The sequence below is a fragment of the Palaemon carinicauda genome, chromosome 19, assembly GCF_036898095.1.
Source record: "Palaemon carinicauda isolate YSFRI2023 chromosome 19, ASM3689809v2, whole genome shotgun sequence".
Taxonomy (NCBI): Eukaryota; Metazoa; Arthropoda; class Malacostraca; order Decapoda; family Palaemonidae; genus Palaemon; species Palaemon carinicauda.
The window spans coordinates 20,737,479-20,758,845 of NC_090743.1; the positions used below are offsets into that span (position 1 = coordinate 20,737,479).

Here is a 21,367-nt window from a genome sequence, read left to right on the forward strand (position 1 = left end):
AGTGACATTGCCCTATCAAGCAGGACAATGCCCTAGAGTCTGACCATATTACTTATGATCAGCGCCCAAGCCCCCTCTTCACCCAAGCTAGGACCAAGGGGTGTCCGGCAATGGCTGCTGATGACTCAGCAGATAGACCTATAGGCTCCCCTAACCCTCCATCCTTAGCTTACAAGGATGGTGAGGTTACAGTGGCTAAAGAAACTAACAATACTCAATTTTTTTTGTGTGTGGCTCATTTGCACCGACTCGCAGCGGTGCCCTTTTAGCTCTGAAAAAGTTTCCTGCTATCTGATTGGTTAGAATGATCTTGTCCAACCAATCAGCGATCAGGAAACTATTCCGTGCTAAAAGGGAGCTCCTGCGAGTCGGTGCAAATCTGCCTCGATAAAAAGAATTGACTATAGTTGAGCGCGACTCGAACCCCAGTCTGGCGATCACCATGCAAGGACCCTATAACCAAGCCACCACAACCATTATAGTATATTGCTTCTCCAACTAAAGTTATAGCCTAGATTGTAATAATGATATTGATGATAATAATACTACTACTACTAATAATAATAATAATGGGCTTGCGTTCATTAATTCGTATTTTTTAGATTTTTATTATTCTACATATTTGCAAAAATTATGTCGAAATATCTCAACAGAGAGAGAGAGAGAGAGAGAGAGAGAGAGAGAGAGAGAGAGAGAGAGAGAGAGAGAGAGAGAGAGAGTATCGTTAAATATTTAGTTTCTGATTATTTTCCTTTCCCATTTCCACTGATTCAAAACCCAATTTTAGAATATACATCATTACGGAACCTTTTCATTATCGAATTATTTTACGAAACGTTAAAAGTAACGTGTTTTTTTTTTCGGTAAAAGAAGGAATTATGAAAGATATAACTTTTTTTAGGAAAAGATTATATTATGCCAACCGACCCCCCCCCCCCCCCCTACACACACACACACAAAATCACACATCATGATCAAGGGCGTAATGGCGTCATCCTGTGTCCTTGGGAACACATGCGAGACTCATGATTTCTGCAGTTTTTTCCCTTTCGGAGTGTCGTTTTCTAGAAGAGTTGCTTACCATAGCTGAAGAGCCTCTTCTACCCTTACCGAATGGAAAGTAGCCACTGAACAAATGCAGTGCAGTAGTTAACCACTTGTTTACTTTACTATACTTTAAGGGCTGCTTTTCTGGATCTATACAGCAGGGGAACTCTACTCCTTACAGGACCCTCCACAGTCATTTTATCATGTTCGTTCGAAAGTATTTAACATTTCACTCCACATATTGCTCATTTATTGTCAAATCCACATTACCGAAACCCATAGAGAACAATAAAGTCTTCAGTTTCCCCTTGAAAGCTTTAATATCTTTCGGGTGTCTAGTGAAAGCTTATTGTATAGTCTCGGGGCCGCATATTTAAAGGCTACAGAGCCTACAGTAAACATATATCTAGATTACAATTATTTGAAACCATCTGTAACTATTCATGTCAACACGATTTGTTGGCGACACGATATGTAGAAATTCTCTTGAATAATTTGGACGTCCGGTTCTGATAACTTGACGGGTTATTGTACATATTTTAAACTCAATTTTCAATTTAGGAGGCAGCCCGTGTAAATCAATTAGTATACAATAGGAGTGATCCTTTCTTGGGGTGGGTCACCTTGTATCAGTCTTGCTCCCCTGTTTACTATTTTTTTTTAATTTCTTAAGTTGCACTTTTGGTAAATTGTATTAGATGGAGTTACAGTAGTCAGTCCTGGTATTAACACAGTTCATCACGTTTCTTTAAAAATATGTTCATCCTGGTATTTCTTTTTAAAAGCTATGTTCCTAAGATGATAAGCAGCAGTTCTTACTACATTATTTGTTTGGGCATTGAAAGACAAGTTACATTTAGAGATATGCCTAAATCATGAACTTTATTATTATTATTATTATTACTATCCAAGCTACAACCCTCATTGGAAAAGCAAGATGCTATAAGCCCAGGGGCTCCAATAGGGAAAAATAGCCCAGTGAGGAAAGGAAATAAGGAAATAAATAACTGAAGAGAACAAATTAACAATAAATCATTCTAAAAAAAAGTAATGTCAAAAAGAGATATATCATATATAAACTATTAACAACGTCAACAACAAAAATGTCATATATAAACTATAAAAAGACTCATGTCCGTCTGGTCAACAAAAAAGCATTTGCTCCAACTTTGAACTTTTGAAGTTCTACTGATTCAACAACCCGATTAGGAAGATCATTCCACAACTTGGTAACAGCTGGAATAAAACTTCTAGAGTACTGCGTAGTATTGAGTCTTATGATGGAGAAGGCCTGGCTATTAGAATTAACTGCCTGCCTAGTATTACGAACAGGATAGAATTGTCCAGGGAGATCTGAATGTAAAGGATGGTCAGAGTTATGAAAAATCTTATGCAACATGCACAATGAACTAATTGATCGACGGTGCCAGAGATTAATATCTAGATCAGGAATAAGAAATTTAATAGACCGTAAGTTTCTGTCCAACAAATTAAGATGAGAATCAGCAGCTGAAGACCAGACAGGAGAACAATACTCAAAACAAGGTAGAATAAAAGAATTAAAACACTTCTTCAGAATAGATTGATCACCGAATATCTTAAAAGACTTTCTCAATAAGCCAATTTTTTGTGCAATTGAAGAAGACACAGACCTTATATGTTTCTCAAAAGTAAATTTGCTGTCAAGAATCACGCCTAAAATTTTGAAAGTCATACAAATTTAAAGAAACATTATCAATACTGAGATCTGGATGTTGAGGAGCCACCGTCCTTGACCTACTTACAATCATACTTTGAGTTTTGTTAGGATTCAACTTCATACCCCATAATTTGCACCATGCACTAATTTTAGCTAAATCTCTATTAAGGGATTCACCAACCCCAGATCTACATTCAGGGGATGGAATTGATGCAAAGAGAGTAGCATCATCTGCATATGCAACAAGCTTATTTTCTAGGCCAAACCACATGTCATGTGTATATAGTATGAAAAGTAATGGGCCAAGAACACTACCCTGTGGAACACCGGATATCACATTCCTATACTCACTATGGTGCCCATCAACAACAACTCTTTGAGATCTACTGCTTAAAAAATCAATAATAATGCTAAGAAACGACCCACCCACTCCCAACTGTTTCAGTTTGAAAACAAGGGCCTCATGATTAACACGGTCAAAGGCAGCACTAAAATCAAGGCCAATCATACGAACTTCCCGACCACAATCAAGGGATTTCTGTACTGCATTGGAGATTGTAAGAAGGGCATCACATGCTCCAAGGCCTTTCCGAAAACCAAATTGCAAACTAGGGAATAGATGATTACCTTCAGCAAACCTATTAAGACGTTTTGCCAGAAGACGTTCAAAAACTTTAGATAATATGGGAGTTATGGAAATTGGGCGGTAATCAGTGGGACTTGAGCTACCACAAACACATTTACATAGGGGAGTAACATTACCAATTCTCCAACAAGTGCTAAAAGCTCCTCTTCTTGCTAACTTGCGTAAAATAACAGATAACTTTGGAGCTAAGAAATCTGCTGTCTTTATAAAAAACAAAGGAAAAATACCATTAGGGTCTACACCTCCATAAGCATCAAGGTCCATCAACAGAGCTTTAATCTCACGAGATCGAAAAGCTAAACTAGTTAGTTTAGCCTCAGGAAAACAGGAATGAGGAAGTTCAAGTTTTTCATTACTCTGTTTACTGTCAAAAACATCAGCCAAAAGGGTTGCCTTTTCCTTTGGACAGTGAGTGACTGAGCCATCTGGTTTAAGTAAAGGAGGAACTGTTGCATCTACACCAAAGAGTGCGGATTTAAGGGTAGACCACCATTTATGTTCCTGAGTTGTACCAGAGAGGGTTTCTTTTATGATTAAATTGTACTCCTTTTCAGTTGAGGCATAAACTCTCTGAGCAAAAGCTCGAAGCTGAGTATAGTTGTTCCAGGTCAAATCTGATCTGTTACCCTTCCAAAGGTGATAGGCCTCCTGCTTCTCCAAATAAGCACGTCTACAATCATCATTGAACCACGGTTTGTCCTTCATTCGGTACCTTAGCACACGAGAAGGGATACGCCTATCAATTATGTTGACTAGATTCTCATTCAAAGGGACAACAGGATCTACACTATTATATAATTGTGACCAATTCAAGCACAAAAGATCATGCAAAATCCCATTCCAGTCTGCTTGGGATTTCATATAAATTTTACAAGAATATGATATATCAGGGACAGGCTGCTCAGTCTTCACTAATAATGAAATCAAGGCATGATCAGAAGTCCCGACTGGAGAACCAACCTTACTAGTTATAACGCCAGGGGAGTCAGTGTATACGAGGTCCAAGCAATTACCAGACCTGTGAGTAGCTTCATTTATGATTTGCTCACAGCCTGATTCTGAGGCAAAGTCTAAAGCTCTTAAGCCATGGCGATCGGTAGGAGAGATAGAACTCAACCACTCCCTATGGTGAGCATTAAAATCACCAACAAAGACAAACGAAGCCTTTCTATCATCTTCTTGTATCTTAGCCATAATGGTAAGAAGACAATCAAAGATAGAATCATCCATGTCTGGATTCCGGTAGATTGAACACAAATAAAAGTTGTTATGCCTGCCACAAACTTTTATTACCTGAATCTCATGACATCCACATTGATAGCAGGACTTATGAGAAGCAGGGTACTCGGTCCTAATATACACCGCCATTCCCCTGGCCCTAGGAATGGAATCACGTTTCAGCATTATTGGCTTCTTAAAACCATTTATAAGGAGCTCAGATGAGTGCCTCATATTAGAAACCAAAGTTTCTGAGCACAAAAGAATATCATACTGTCTGGACGCAACTGTAAGGTCTCGGATATTTGCATGAAGACCACGAATATTGCAATACAGAAGACGACATTGACGAAATCTAGGACGTACTGGTCCCGGATTTTGCTCAATGTCTCCAGACAGCATAAGAATTAATAGAAATAAAAAAGAGACATCATACTTAAAAACTAGATTAACAAGAATTAAAACAAAAACAATATGTACAGAATAATAATAAAAGTGATTGATGATATCCATAGACTATAGTAAAAAGTCGGAAAAACTGGTCAACATGGAGGAGCCGATACACCATGCAAGGCTAAATACCCTCCAGGATAGCCACTTCAACTGAAGGGAGGACAGTAAGGATGGTTTTGAGAAGAAAAAATCAGAAAAAGGAAAAGACAACCTCTTGATAAACCAGATTTTGGGGCAGAGTTGTTATTTGTGCTTATTTGAATAACACCCAATGTTACGTTCAACTTTGTACACGATATCGATTATGCAAAATCTAGTCAAAAGGTTTATCAGACAATAGCAAAACATTAACAGCAAACGAAAATGATAGCCAACAAACATAACATATAACTATATTTAATATTTATCAGTATTAAACAGGATTTACAGTATTATACAAGATTCACCGAATACTCGCAGCACACCAAAGTTAGATAATGTACATGAGTTCTTACAAAGAAGTAGATCTTGAGTTGACCTCACAAACTTCTTTGCAGCGAGGGACAGACGACGTTGCTTAGTTTCAGATCTAAAAGGTTGATTTGTAGAAACACGGCTTTTGACGTTAAACAGATGAATTTTTTAACTCCTGTATCTTCTTCAAGATATTATATCGTTGCAAGTTCAGTAAGAAATTCCATGTCACAGTGGATGTAGCTTAAATGTCTCGCAAACACCAGCGGTATAATAGTCAATAGTCCATTTCTTTTAGCGAAGCAGATTTGCACCGACGCGCAACGGTGCCCTTTTAGCTCGGAAAAGTTTCCTGATCGCTGATTGGTTAGAATTATCTTGTCCAACCAATCAGCGATCAGGAAACTTTCCCGAGCTAAAAGGGCACCGCTGCGAGCCTGTGCAAATATGCCTCGCTAAAAGAAATTGACTATAGTCTCCCTCATCTCGCTCGTCACCTGTCCTTTATATACCAGGAGCCAATACTCCCGAATGTTTTGACAGACGAGATGCTCCCAGGACTAGTATCACGCAACATGACGGAGCACCAGGGACTCACTCTCGAATCTTCTTAATGGAGCCGAAGCAGTATCTAGAACTCTCATCCCAGAACACAACGATATTTCAGAATCACGAATTACATTAACATCTATGAATATATTAATTGTTTTATTTTTACATCATATATAAAAAATAATCCCTTTTCACAAGTTTTATAATGTAATATAAAAAAATCTAACGTACATATAACACCCAAGTTTCTTACGCTGTTTCTCTTCCCAATCACTATGAGCTCAGTTTTATTTTTATTTAATTTTAGTTGTTTGATTGTCATCCATTCCCTAACACTGGAAAGAAATCCTTTTAGTGTCAGTATTGTCGTCTATATCATTTATGGAGAAGTAAAATTGTGTTATCATCTGCAAATAGTTATAACTTCACTCAATGCCTTTGTAGTCTTTTCAACAGACAAGTAGTATAAATACAGAATAAGATTAGTCCCAGTACACTCCCCCTGAGATACCCCTCTGTTCAAAGGTTCCTATGAAGAATAAGAGTTTCCATTTTGCACACTAACTTCTGTCAACCGAGTAGTCTTTTAAGTGTTCAAAAGCTTGATCTTCATTAACGATGGACTTCAGATCATTTAGTAGCAGTTCATGCACGACTGTAGCAAAAGCAGCACTAAGATATAGCAATATTAAAATGCCACATTTTTTTTCATCCATCATTTCCTTGAGCAAAGAAAATTTGTTTAATTATCTTTGACTTGTCAGGCGTATGAGGAAAGATGAGAATTTGCAAAGAATAGAACAGACTATTTGGTTTATGTGTATACAAAGGAAAAATAGGCTGTAATCAGAGAGTGATCCAATGTAAAATGAGGCCTAGAGATTGAACAGTAATCTTTTTTAGAACAGAAATTCGGAATAAAACTTAAGTTAGTAGGTTCCATTCTAGAGTGCAAGAGTTGGATTTTCCCAATAATATAATTTTAGCCCTATTTAATGTGAATATTTGAATTATGATGATAAAGATAATATTGATAATGATTTACATGATTCGTGTAACACTAAAAGGTTAATAAAAATATTATGATCTTGGTACACCTTTTATTTGGCGGGACCAAGTGTCTATTTTGTTGCTAATTAATACATTCTAGGCACTATTTGCTGTCCGCAGGACATTGGAACAAGTCCTTGAAGGGTCATGGGACAGCCCCTTCAAAACACAAGGACGTTCCCTCCGAACCTGAAGATGTGCCTGTGGGCTCTAAGAACGTGCCTTTAGAATCTAAACATATATCTTTAGAATATGAGAGCGTGGCATTAGGATACTAGAACACAGATTACACCTATATGATTCTAGAATAGGAAATGGGATTTGAGGACACGGTCACAGAACCCGAGGATGCGCCCCTAGAATTTAGGACGTTTGGGGAAATCGAGACCCTCATAAACACAGAGAGGGCTCTTTTTTCTCAGGCAGTCTTCGTCAGTCATGTGGAAGGAATGTTCGAAGGAAAGGCTGACGCACTCGCCCTTGGGCACCTCCTCTGGGACCTGGTAGTAGCGATAGCATCGAGTCTCTGACTTGGCCGTGGTGACATTTCGCGTGAGGCAGGTGGGGCTGTACCTGTTGATAGATAAAAAAAATATTAGAAATTGCCTTTGCAGAGGTATGACACGACTCTTGTGTACCTGTGAAGCAACTTTACCTGGTTGAGAGAGTAGAGAGTAGAATTCCCCTACAGTATGGATCAAAATAGCAGCCCCTAAAGTAAAGTAAGACTGACCAGGTATAAGGAAATTATAGTGGACTCTGCTTGTGAAGGAAAAGACAGCACTGGATTTGTATTAGTATTGAAAGAAGTGGAATGGTAGACTGGTCCTACAGAAAACGTAATACAGTATATAGAACAGGCGCTGTAACTGTATTGGGAAGTTAGAATAAGACACTACACGCTGCAGAAAATATATCCTATGGGACTCCCAGTGCAGGTAGATATTGCATAATAACACTCATTATGCTTTAAACATTTCTCTTCCAATTGTAACTTCTATGAGGCTGGCGAATTGTGTAATGTACTTTACAAAGTTTTCATCTAAAGCTAACATTACACATGATTCTTTTACTATTGATATCAAGAATCAGGATATACATTTCCAAAAAGAAAAAACTGTGTAAAACATCAATAATGTGTCTTACGAATTGAATAATACTGAATTAAGCCATAGTTTCCTAAGCCACATCGATAACAATGTTTTTTAAAGATTATGGCTTAAGCGAACACACAAGGATAGAGGATTCCACATTCTGAAAGTGAAAGATATAAATAAAAGTGTTTCTCATTCATTCTGGGGGACACTCGAGTTTTGGACTAATAACATAATGTATTTTAATTGATTTAGTGTGTGTGTAACTTCCCTGTATTCTAATAGGTTGTACTTAATGATTTTACCTTGTAGCCCAGTATGGAGACCCCAACTCCATAGGAGAATCATCCAGCCATGTCCATCCAGTGGTATTTTTGAAGTAACCCCCAATCCAGAAATCGGAAGGCAATTCTGGAAAAAATAAACAAAGTTTCCAAAAAGCATGTCACTATTTCCGCTAACTTTTTTCCATTGGATGATTATTCCCACATTTGTTATCAATTTACGAAAGTATGTGAGAAAACCATGTAGAGATGAATAATAAATACATTTAGTTCCCTTCAACTTACACAAGCTAGTTGTCACCCTATTTCGTGACACTTCCTCTATCTATGTTTAAATTAATCATAAAGAAGGATCATCTTAATATTAGCCCAAATAGAGATTTTACTATAATGAGTTTAGTTCCCACCATTTTGTAAAATCTCAGAAGGATCATCATACTCGATTGCACGGCAAAGAAACTTTGAACCACTAGTTTTTAATCATCCAGGGTAGAGGGGCTAGTAACACAAAGGGCAGAGTCTGTTCTTGAAGTAAATTTAAGAGGATTCAGTTAGATTTAGGACTTTACCGTGTTTCTGCAGGTGTTGAACTATGTCTGCATACTGACTGACGTTCCTGAATGTTAAGAGGTCGCCGCCCAAGACCTTGCAGAATTCACGAGACTCACCCCAGCTCATCTGTAGGAAAAATAATCATCAAGTGTGGTCCGAAAGACAACTGAAATAGATTTGACTTAAGGACAAAGAAGGGTATATTCAATTATGCTGTATACATTTTTAACTGATATTGGGCAATTTTGCTTGCTTTGTAGCATGCCTCTATTGAAATTTCGTGATTACTTTAGCAAATAAAGTGTAGGATTATAGAAGAGTTGCAGTTTAAATTTGTATGATAATTTGTACAATGCATAGTCTGATTAACTAAAAGTCTTATGCACAGGACCCACTAAATGGATCTGAGTTATTCATATTAATATGAAATACAAAAGGGCAGATATTTGTCTATTTAGACTTGTTTTTTTGTCTGTATATATGATTAGAGAGACGACAGAGGCCGTAAGAAAGACAGTATCTCAACTTACACTGCCAATGTAGAAAATTGAGATGCACTGATCTCCCACCAGTGTGTACATACTAGGGCAGTGCGAGTGAGAGATCGTGTGGGGTAAGCGAGTCGTAAACTGTGCTGCCAATCGGTACGATTCGTTGAGGTTATTTTCTGTGGAATAGAAATAGTGTAATCAGGATCCGTACTAGCAGCTACAAACTTTGGGTGCGAAACTTTGTTACAACTTGTGGAAAAAAGATTACCCATCACTTAACACTATAACCTGAAAGTTCACCTCGTGATAAGAAAAGATTACTTTTACATTTTATATATATGAATGTACGTGTTATTTCACCTCACTTGTAAAAAGAAAAAAAATACTGGTTACTTGTCCTTACTTGTAAACAGAACATTTTACCTGTGACCTTTCTTATAAACAGAACATTTTATCTGTAACCTTACTTATAAACAAAACATTTTATGTATAACCTTACTTATAAACAGAACATTTTACATGTGACCTTACTTATAAACAGAACATTTTATCTGTAACCTTGCTTATAAACAAAACATTTTATCTGTAACCTTACTTATAAACAGAACATTTTACCTGTCAGTGCATCTAAATTTATTCGGAAAACTTACCTCTTACTACTGGTCCTAGCGTAATGTTGCTGAGCTTATTGATTGTTCCGCTTCTAAGCATCTGCAATAGGTAAATAAATAGATAAATACAAAATAACATCAAAAGTAAGTACTGGTGCAGTCTTTAGAACGTATTCTTTAATACCTGGAGTATACTAACATTCTTTTGAAATATTTTGTGTATCATGACATTCAGTAGTTGTCTTGCATTTATCATATTTAAAGGCTATCTTCAGTGTTATTAATTTATAGTAAACTATAAAAAAAAATATCGAAAATCTTATTTCAGTGCTGTTATTAATGAAGAAAATTAAAAATCATGAATTAAAGGTTTTATGCTCGCATATTAATTATCCTTAAATTGGAACATCAAGAAAATTGAAAACCAAATTGTTATCCTTTTTTTTTTTTTTTTGGATTTTAAGTGGCCATTATCGTTTATTTTCTTTCTATGAGGATTGATAAGCATTTATTTAAAATCTTGACAGTTTGCCTCTGATTGCGATGCGACAAACGCAGTCTCAGATTCTTTGAGTTTATTATTTTTTGCTCTATTAAGTGTTGTTCAACATTCTTCTGATTCTACTGAATTAACAGTGCAACAGTTTGCTCCTCATATTAGAAGTGCAATAGGTGACTTGTGGAACAAAGGTTGCTCAGTACTCACAATATAGCTTGTAGAGGCCAGGTTTGTAATGTAGAACTCAGATATGAGGAATTATATACGGATAGAAGAGAAAAAGATAAAAGTCTCATAAAGGAGCTAAGAAAGATTTTGATAGGACAACGTATAGTAGTTTTTTCAGATGACAGAACTCTTGTTAAAGTTACTTCTCCATTTTCCCACTCTACTTGCGTTTTCTCCCATTCGACTTTTACTGTTCCCAACCACGCATACAATTCCCCCTGAGGTGCAACTTACTTGGCAGTGAAATATTGATATTTCAAATAAGAAGTGATTTGATTTGAAATATTTATTCCCACCTACCTAGGGTGGCTTTGTGCTCTCTGTGTGGTAAGAGTGTGTCTCTGTCGGGTGCTTTGCAGTACCCCAAGGCCTGTCAACAAATAACACTTGAGTTTAGTATTTGTTGGAAGTGACAAAGCCCTTGCTGTGCTTATCAGCTTCTATCCCACTTCTGTCTCCTGTGGGTATGAACTCCATTGAGGTCTTGTTTCTTTCTATTGAGAAAAAGATATGATGCCTACTCTTTGGGAGAATATGGTGGGCCATCAAAAGACCTCAACTATTTTAGGCTTTATGCATCATAATTCTCACATTAGTACCTCCACAATTCTGCCTCCAGCTATGTTGCTACCTGTTTCTGTGGTTGTCCCTGCTCATATGTTTGTTGTTTTACCCAATGTGACATCTGGTAATTTTTTTGCTCTTATTACTGAACATGCATAAACATCTGCCCCTACACCTAGTGTTATCTTTATTCTGGGGCCTGCTACTCCTACTGTTCCTTCTTTGATGCCTCCTCTGTCAATTCTAGTGGTTGTGGAATCACTTAACTCCTTTCTCCGCCCTGCTCAGCCAAGTTGCCAGCATCCCGTCTTGATAAGTTTTTAGGCGAGTTTTCCTTTATTCTGAAGGCCTCTCCTATTTAGGCTAGTCCTGTCACCTTTGCTTCCTAACCTGTTTCTGCTTTTGTGATTCCATATTTTCTTCTTCAGAACTTATTTTTTATGTGTTTTCAATCAAAGGAAGATGCTTTTCAAAGGATTCTCTTTTTTTTCAAGGATACCAAATTTTCCCCTCTATGAACTCAATCCCTCACAAGACTGATAGTAATTTGGCCTTTCATTTGCTATGAAGCAAAATCCAGGAGTTTCAATCTGAGTATGTGCGTACACCTGAAGTAGTAGACGACAGTTCTTGCCTATTCTCTTACCTGGCTGTACTTTCCCAACCGTCCCTTAAAGCAAAATTGTAGCAAAACATAACAATGCAAAGTCACTGTCCATCTGCTTACCTTTAGCCATATAGTCCTTTTTGAGTAACCACTACTACACAGAACCTATTTCTTTCCTCTTGTTGACATATGAAAAATGAAGGCCGTTACATCTTGTGTAACTTCCTTATTCCCATAGGAAATGCAAACTTTTTGCACAGCCGTAGGAAAGAATTACCAAGGATTTTTTAAAGATTTATCATGGGGTGTTTACAACAGTACAAGTTCTTCGTCAGACTTCCTTCTCCTGAACATAATGCTCTTATCTCTCAGACTCTTCTATTTGGCAAGTGCCCTGATAACATGCACTTTGCCTGATGGCACCAATGAATCCATTCACATTGTTTCTAATTTAGTGTTGTAAAGAATGGAACAACTTTACTCTAATTGCAGTAAGTTATTTACTAAAGGACAAAAACTAGCCGGGATCTTGGCACTGCCATTAGGTCCTCTACTTGATGAAACCAGCCTTTGCCTTATTACCAAACATAGCAAAGAATGATTAGAAGACAAAAGCCTAACTAGACCTGTTTTATTCTCTACTTTAGATTCAATTGTTGCTTGAAGCCCAAAGGAAATTCCCATGTGGTCCAGTTAGGGTATGAAATTCCTACTTTTCAAGAAATTTACCGTTCGGAGACAAATTAAAGAACGTTTTGAAGCAGCATTAGGGTTGATTCACATTACTGGTCCCATCACGCTCCAGTCTTGGTTCGCTCTCGGTTTGGTCTAGGCACTGGGGTGTTCACACCCTTGGTCCGATCAGTGTCTTAGCAAAATTGTAGATATAAGGAAGAAGCATAAATGTATAGTAATATTATTCAATGACTAGGAAATGTATGTATGCAGTGAACATTAGCCTGTTATTGTACATATTGATTTTTCTCTATCATGACCGGAGCAAAACTGGAGCGAGAGCGGACTGTGCCTCCTGTGAATGCTTCCATTTAAATTAATTTAACAATATTTGACCGGACCGTGACTGGAGCGAGAGCGGAGGGTGACCGGACCGTTATTGTGAATCAGCTTTTAGGAATAATTCCGTTTTTATTTTAAAAACGTCATGGCCTTCTTACCGAATAATTTGGTAATTCAATCTCACTGTGATATACTGCAGATGAGGCTTTACTACCTTTATTAATGGTAAGAACCCATGTCGTCTGGGTAGTGGCCACATCTTTCTATTTTTTTAATACCCTCTCCTTTGAAAAACTCTGAAGTGCACCCCATCGGTGGTGCAGTTCAATATTTTCTTCCTTCTGTCTTAAAGACATCTATATTATTTACGATTCTTGCTGTACATTACCGGTATGTCTTTTAGTCGCTGTACATGACATTTGAGCTTGAATCTAATGGTAGTTATATCCTACCCGTTATTTTTCCTTCAAGATATCCTTGTGTTGAGTTATAACGGAACGTAGTGGTACACATTATTGTATATAGGAGACGCTCTTTAAAATGTTAGGATTTTATTTTAGTCTGTTGGATAAGAAAAATCAAATTTTCTTGAAGTTCCACCTCCCATTTGAAGTATAATGTACATGAATATAAGGAATTCCTTTATGAAAATTGTGTACATTGGATACTATAAAACCCAATATTTAGTTGTATAAATGAAATTACGTTAAGAAATGGGTAAATCGGAGGTCTACAGATATGTATAAGATATTGAAAAAGGGAAAAAAAAATATTAGATTACTCACCGAACATATACGCCTATCCAGTGCCCCCTCACATGCTGGATCTTCTGAGGTACAGAAATCTGAGATCTCAACGCATTTGGTCACTCCATTCCTTGTGCACTGCACAGAGTTCCTGTCGCAATCGCTGTTCTTCCATGCCTGGTCAAGAGACGGAAAATATCAGTTCTCGAAGACGCACTTATAATGAACAACATGATCAGTCCTGCTTGAGTATCTCTAAAGTGGAACATATTAATTATGTATCTCCGTGATACAAGGATCTTGTAATTACTTCTCTCTCTCTCTCTCTCTCTCTCTCTCTCTCTCTCTCTCTCTCTCTCTCTCTCTCTCTCTCTCTCTCTCTCTTCTATTCACACATCCATATATATATAATATATATATATATATGTATATATATATATATATATATATATATATATATATATATAATGAATGGCCTTTTCGCTTCTAGATAGCTTGAGATTTAATAGAAAGGCGAACGAAAGTGGATACTTGAAATATTTTTTTTTACTGTGCTTTCGGAATCAACAATTCCCATCATCAGAGCTAGAAATATGAACATAAAATATAAATCAACAGACATAATTACGTTAAATCAATGAAATTGAAGAGGCAAGAATCATAACCAATACATCAAAAATAAAATTAAGTGAATGAAATATTCTAAAGGAAAAAGACAGATATAGAAATCAAAGAAAATGCTATAATGTTAGAAATATACTTTATTGTTTTTATTTTTAATCGTTATTAACGACATATTAGAATTGAAATAACTTTCATAAACCAAACTTACATCACACAACTCTGAATCCTCGTCCGAAGCATCAGGGCAGTCTTCGTCCGAGTCGCAGATGTACCGATGGGGGATGCATTTCTCGTTGGTGGAGCAAGCGATCTCCGAAGGGTCGCAATCGATGGCCACTAAGCGACAAGCGAGAGAATTTATATAAAATTTTAGGATAACAAGAGGGAAGTATTTTAATAATACTATCACGCCAACATCAACAATAACTGAAATATTGATAGAAATTCATTAAACTCACCCGATACTGCTACGCAGACCAGCAGAAGAAGAGCAATCAACTTCATCCTGTCAATGAGATTCTCCGATCAAACCTGAAATTTGAAAGTTACTGATAACCCGTCAAGAAGTTTTTATTGGAAACGTCCCTGCCTGGCGATCTGCTGGGCTTAGGTTAGATTATTGTATTTCTACAACCTCACTATCCTTGTGAGCTAAGAATGGAAGGTTTCCGGGAGCCTAAAGGTCTACCTGCTGAATCATGTGCAGCCATTTCCTGGTCCTCCCTTGTCCTAGCTTTGGTGGAAGGGGTCTTGGGCGATGATCATATATATATATATATATATATATATACATATATATATATATATATATATATATATATATAAAATATATATATATATATATAATATATATATATATATATATATATATATATATATATATATATATATATATATATATATATATATATATCTCCATCAATCAGCCTTAGTCAATAGGTCAAGCTTTATGGTCTCGTGTTGAACATAGAAAAACTTTAGCGTCGCTTTAACCAGCCTTAGTACTCTGCTGCAGTTCTCACGTCTCAATCCAACAATGAACGTTATTTGCATAATAGAATCGCCGTGTTTCCAAATTCTTCATAATGTTAATATGCTTTTTATACAAAAAATTGCATGCTTACTGTTGTCTCCCATTCCGTAGGTATAATTTTTTCTTCCAATAAAATGGCCAAGAAACTCCACGCATGCAATTATTATTATTATTATTATTATTATTATTATTATTATTATTATTGTTGTTGTTGTTGTTCTTGTTTGGAAAAAATAGGATGCTACAATGCCAAGGGCTCCTATCTTGAAAAAATAACCCAATGAAGAAAAAATAAGGAAATTAATAAATTTCATAGGAAGTAATGAATACTGAATGTAATAAAATATCATAAAAAACTGTAACAACTTCAGAATAGATCTACCATATATAAACTATTAAGAGAGACTTGAGTCAGCCTGTTAAACATAATTCGCTAAAAAATCTGAACATCTGAAGTTCCATCTATTCTATTGCCAGATCAGGAGGATCATTCCAAAATAATCCAGCCCCTTGTCAAAGTAATACACTTATTATTATTATTATTATTATTATTATTATTATTACTTGCTAAGCTACAACCCTAGTTGGAAAAGCAGGATGCTATAAGCCCAGGGGCTCCAACAGGGAAAATAGCTCGGTGAGGAAAGGAAAAAAGGAAAAATAAAATATTTTAAGAATAGCAACAGCATTAAAATAAATATTTCCTATATAAACTATAAAATTATAACAAAACAAGAAAGAGAGAAATTAGATAGAATAGTGTGCCCGAGTGTACCCTCAAGCAAGAGAACTCTAACCCAAAACAGTGGAAGACCATGGTACAGAGGCTTTGGCACTACCCAAGACTAGAGAACAATGGTTTGATTTTGGAGTGTCCTTCTCCTAGAAGAGCTGCTTACCATAGCTAAAGAGTCTCTTCTACCCTTATAAACATGATAGGATGTCGTTGGGACATTTCTCCTACGTTGAAGTTGTGGAATTTCCTCCCTGTGTCCTGAAGTCTTTCTTTGAATAGAGGTGAATCACGTGTTATATTTGATGACTGTGAATTCATTTCTTATATATATTTTTTCAGGTTCTGGTTAGATATTGGCGTTGGTTCAAATCTCATTTGGTTTTGTAGAAGATTCTTCACTGATTTTGATTTAGAATTCACCATGAAGTGGACCACTAGATTCTCTAATAATAATAATAGCAATAATAATAATAACGATAGCGATGATGATAATAATAATAATAATAATAATAATAATAATAATAATAATAATAATAATAGCGACGATGATGATAATAATAATAATAATAATAATAAAAATAAAATGATTATAATAATATTATCATATTAACAATAATAATAATAATAATAATAATAATAATAATAATTGTTATATTTTTACCTAATCGTCAGCCGTGTTGGAAGTCAAGGCCAGGCATTCCATCTTTCGGTCATTACTCCCGCCTTGCCTCCGTATATACAGTACAAAAGCTATGCTCTTCAATTTCATGCAATCATCAGGTATAGGAGCTTTAAATATGTTGAGGTGTATATGTTGTTTACGCTCCCTTTTTTTTCATTTGATCTTGTAATCGAAAAATAATTTGAGTCTTGATTCTTCAGTCTATATAAATTGCAATTATTCTTTTAATCGTTGTTCAAATGTACCACTGAGACAGAAATATAGTACTTTGTCTATTCTTGGATGTTATGATGTATTCTTACTTAAGTGTCTTCGTCATGAAATGCTGGTCGGACCAGGAATACTGGCAGGAGAATGCATTAGAATAATAAAGATAAGAATAGAGTTGCTTGTTAAATAAATGAGAAAATATTTTATACATGCTCGTGCACACACAGATATATATATATATATATATATATATATATATATATATATATATACATATATATACATATACATATATATATATATATCATATCCTACGCCTATTGACGCAAAGGGTCTCATATATATATATAAATATGTATATATATATATATATATATATATATATATATATATATATATATAAATTGCATATATGTATATATATATATACACATTATATATGTGTGTAAGTGTGTATAGACTGGCATAGAAAGACCATAAACAAAACGTGTTTAGGATATATCTGAGGACATTGTCCTACTGTGGACTAGAACGGCTGATGATGATGAAGAATATACATATATATATATATATATATATATATATATATATATATATATATATATATATATATATATATATAGTGTGTGTGTGTGTGTTGTTATTATTGTTATTATTATTATTTTATTTTATTTTATTTTTAGCTAAGGTACAACCCTAGTTGGAATAGCTGTATGCTATGAGCCCAATTTCTCCAGCGGGGGAAATGTAGCCCAGCGAGGAAAGGAAATAGATAAACTACGAGAAGTTGTGAATAATGGAAATGAAATATTTTAAGAAAGTAACAACATTAAAATAAAGCTTTCTATGTAAACTATAAAAACTTGAAAATAAGAAGAAGAAAAATAAGATAGAATAGTGTGCCCAAGTGTATTCTCAAGCAAGATAACTACAATCCATGACAGTGGAAGACCATGGTACGGAGACTATAGCACTACCCAAGACTAAAGAACAATGGTTTGATCTTTTGAGTGTCCTCCTAGAAGAGCTGCTTACCATAGCTCGTCTCTTCTACCCTTACCAAGAGGAAAGTACCCACTGAACAATTACAATGTAGTATATAATCCCATGGGTGAAGAAGAATTATTTGGTAATCTCAGAGTTGTCAGGTGTATGAAGACAGAGAAGAATATGGAAGGAATAGGCCAGACTATTCAGTGTATGTGTGGTTAAAAGAAAAATGAGCCGTAACCGGGGAAGGAATCCAGTGAATTACTGTTTGGTCAGTCAAAAGACACAATAACAAGCTACTGTTAGTGTCTATATATACTTTCCTCCCACACTTGGAGAGTATATAAAATACACCTAGGTAGTGCTACATAATAAGCAAAATACTTAAAACACTAAAAAGTCTTACAGGCTATTGAAAAAATTTCAACTTACGAAAACGAACGTCTTCCTTTCGAGAACGCTGGAAATGCAGTGATCAAGACTGCACTGGACCGCAGCAGAGCAGGTACTGAATTACTGATAGTGATTCTGTGACTCTAACCCTCCCGTTCTTCCCTTGCTCTCTGTCTTGTTCTATGGCTCCAGGGCATTTCTCATACGGCCCTCCCAAAAGTATATCCAGTCATGTGACCTTGAAGACCGGGGAAAGACGTAGGAGATTCGCAAACATGTTATTTACCCTTCTTGCCACCTTCAGTAGTCACTAACCTCCGGCCAGCCGGCCTTTTCGATGAAACGTTCCTACTTCCAACGTGGCGTTAGAAATTTAGTCTTTGCTTTAATAATAATGAATATGATTTTACGATAAGTTACATTCGCTCAATTTATTTTTATTTTCTTTTTAATTTTTGAATTTTAATAGTTTGGTATAGTTATTCAAAAGAAATATTTAGGCCTACCCTTCCTCAGCAGGTAAATAATCGGTAGGACTTCAAAAGTTCAAACTTGCTGCGAATATTTTATGCTGAACAGGCTGACATAAAACTCTTTTTATAGTTAATTTATGAAAGATATATTTCAAGGTTGTTAATTTTCTTGAAATATGTCATTTTAATTATTCATTATTTCCCTTTTGGTTTATTTATTTACTCATTTCCTTTACTCGCATGGCTATTTTCCGTGTTGGAGCCCTTGGGCATATAGCATCCTGCTTTTCCAATTAGGGTTGTAGCTTAGCTAATAATAATAATAATAATAATAATAATAATAATAATAATGATGATGATGATGATGATAGTAATAATAATGATGATGATGATGATAATAGTAATAATAATAATGATGATGATGATGATGATGATGATGATGATGACGACAACAACAACAACAAGGACCATTCTGACGCCAACAAACAACCCATAAACCAAGGATTTCGAACCCGAAGGAACAGAGAACCCTATATTGGCCTTGCTTCTAAGTATCGTGGCGAGGATTTCAATGTCAGGGGTCAGCCATGAACCCCAAAAAGAAGACCGAGTGGCTGCGGACAAGAGCTCATCATCATCATCGTTATTATTATTATTATTATTATTATTATTATTATTATTATTATTATTTTTTATATTAAAATCCACACTTATATATGTTGTATATTTTAAAGATAGCAGGAGCTTTTGCACTTTTTCCTAAGTGCCTATCCAGCTGTGGACAAGAGCTCATCATCATCATTATTATTATTATTATTATTATTATTATTATTATTATTATTATTATTATTATTATTATTGGTATTAAAATCCACACTTATATGTGTTGTATATTTTAAAAAATAGCAGGAGCTTTCGCACTTTTTCCAAAATGCCTCTTCAGCTGAAGAGGCACTTTGGAAAAAGCGTGAAAGCTCCTGCTATTTTTTAAATAAACAACACATATAAGTGTGGATTTTAATACCCAAGATCAACAGACACGGCATGGTGTTTTATTATTATTATTATTATTATTATTATTATTATTATTATTATTATTATTATGATCATCTAGCCAAGCTATAACCCTAGTTGGAAAAACAGGATCCTATAAGCCCAAGGGCTTTTATAGGGAAGAATAGCCCAGCGTGGAAAGGATAGAATCCACGAGAAGTAATGAATAATTGATATAAAGTATTATAAGATCAGTAGCTATGAAGAGAGACTTATGTCAGCCTGTTCAACTTAAACATATTCGCTGAAAGTTTGAACTTCTGAAGTTCCAATGATTTAACTGCCTGATTCGGGAAATTATACCACAATCTAGTTATAGCTGGAATAAAACTTTTCGAGTATTATGTAGTATTGAGCCTTAAAATGGAGAGGACATGACTGTTCGAATTAACTGCATACCTATTATTATGTGATGGATGATACTGTCTGGGAAGATCTGATTGCAAAGAATGGTCACAGTTATGAAAAATTTTATGCAACATGTATAAGAACTATATAATTGAACGATATATCTGTTAATATCTATTTCAGGAATAAGAAATTGGTTACCGAAAAACAAGAAAGACTTATCTCCATAAACCATTTTTTTTGTGCAATTGAAGAAGAAACGGACCGATTGTGTTTTTCGAAAGTGAATTTGCTATCAATAATCACTTCTAAAATTTCGAAAAGTTGTATATGGTTAAAGTAACATTATCAATGCTGAGATATGGATGTTGAGTAGCTACTGTTCTCAAACTACTTACAATCATACTTTGAGTTTTGTTACGGTTCAACTTCATGCCCCATAATTTGTACCATACACTAATTTTAGCTAGAGCTCTATTGAGGGATTTAGTAACGCCAGATCTGCATTCAAAATATGGAATTGTTCTGAGAGAGTTGGCCAGGTCACCAACCACCCGTTGAGATACTATTGCTAGAGAGTTATTAGGCCCCTTGACTTACCAGACAATACTATATTTGATCCCTGGTTACGGTTCATTTTTTCTTTGCCTACACATACACAGAATTGTCTGGGATATTCTTTCCACATTCGCCTCTGCCATATACCTGCCATCTCTGAGATTACCAAACAATTCTTCTTCCTTCAAAGTTAAAGTTAAAATTCTTTACTCCATCATAAAATGGTTATTCTGTTAGTCAAGGGGTTAACTACTGCACTGTAATTGTTCCGTGGCTGCTTTCTTCTTGGTAAGGGTAAAGAGACTCTTTAGGTATAGTAAGCAGGTCTTCTCGGAGAAGGACACTCCAAATTCAAACCATTGTTCTCTATTTTTGGGTAGTGCCATAGCCTCTGTACCATGGTCTTCCTCTATACTGGGGCTAGAGTTCGCTTGCTTAAAGGTACACTCGGGCACA

The 21,367-nt window shown here is 35.6% G+C and overlaps 2 protein-coding genes across 3 annotated transcripts in view; one reads left to right on the forward strand and one right to left on the reverse strand.

Moving 5' to 3' along the window:
• LOC137658506 (uncharacterized) overlaps window positions 1-21,367 on the forward strand; it is a 329,004-nt gene that overhangs the window by 199,730 nt on the left and 107,907 nt on the right. The window lies entirely within an intron of this gene.
• Window positions 7,155-18,673, reverse strand: LOC137658505 (uncharacterized). Its single transcript, XM_068393274.1, has 9 exons — window positions 18,519-18,673; window positions 14,894-14,966; window positions 14,644-14,771; window positions 13,851-13,988; window positions 10,190-10,250; window positions 9,579-9,715; window positions 9,066-9,174; window positions 8,518-8,623; window positions 7,155-7,691 (listed from the first exon to the last, which is right to left on the reverse strand). The coding sequence occupies exons 2-9, from the start codon at window positions 14,937-14,939 to the stop codon at window positions 7,475-7,477; spliced, it is 942 nt and encodes a 313-aa protein (XP_068249375.1). The 5' UTR covers window positions 14,940-14,966; window positions 18,519-18,673; the 3' UTR covers window positions 7,155-7,474.

Bases quoted from the DNA above. Each gene is read 5' to 3' on its own strand.
- LOC137658505 (XM_068393274.1), bottom strand. From the start codon at position 14,939: ATGAAGTTGATTGCTCTTCTTCTGCTGGTCTGCGTAGCAGTATCGG. The intron at 9,716-10,189 runs GTAAGTTTTCCG...TCTATTCCACAG, and splicing joins GCTAGGACCAGTAGTAAGAG to AAAATAACCTCAACGAATCG. The intron at 9,175-9,578 runs GTAAGTTGAGAT...TTTTTCCTACAG, and splicing joins CAATTTTCTACATTGGCAGT to ATGAGCTGGGGTGAGTCTCG.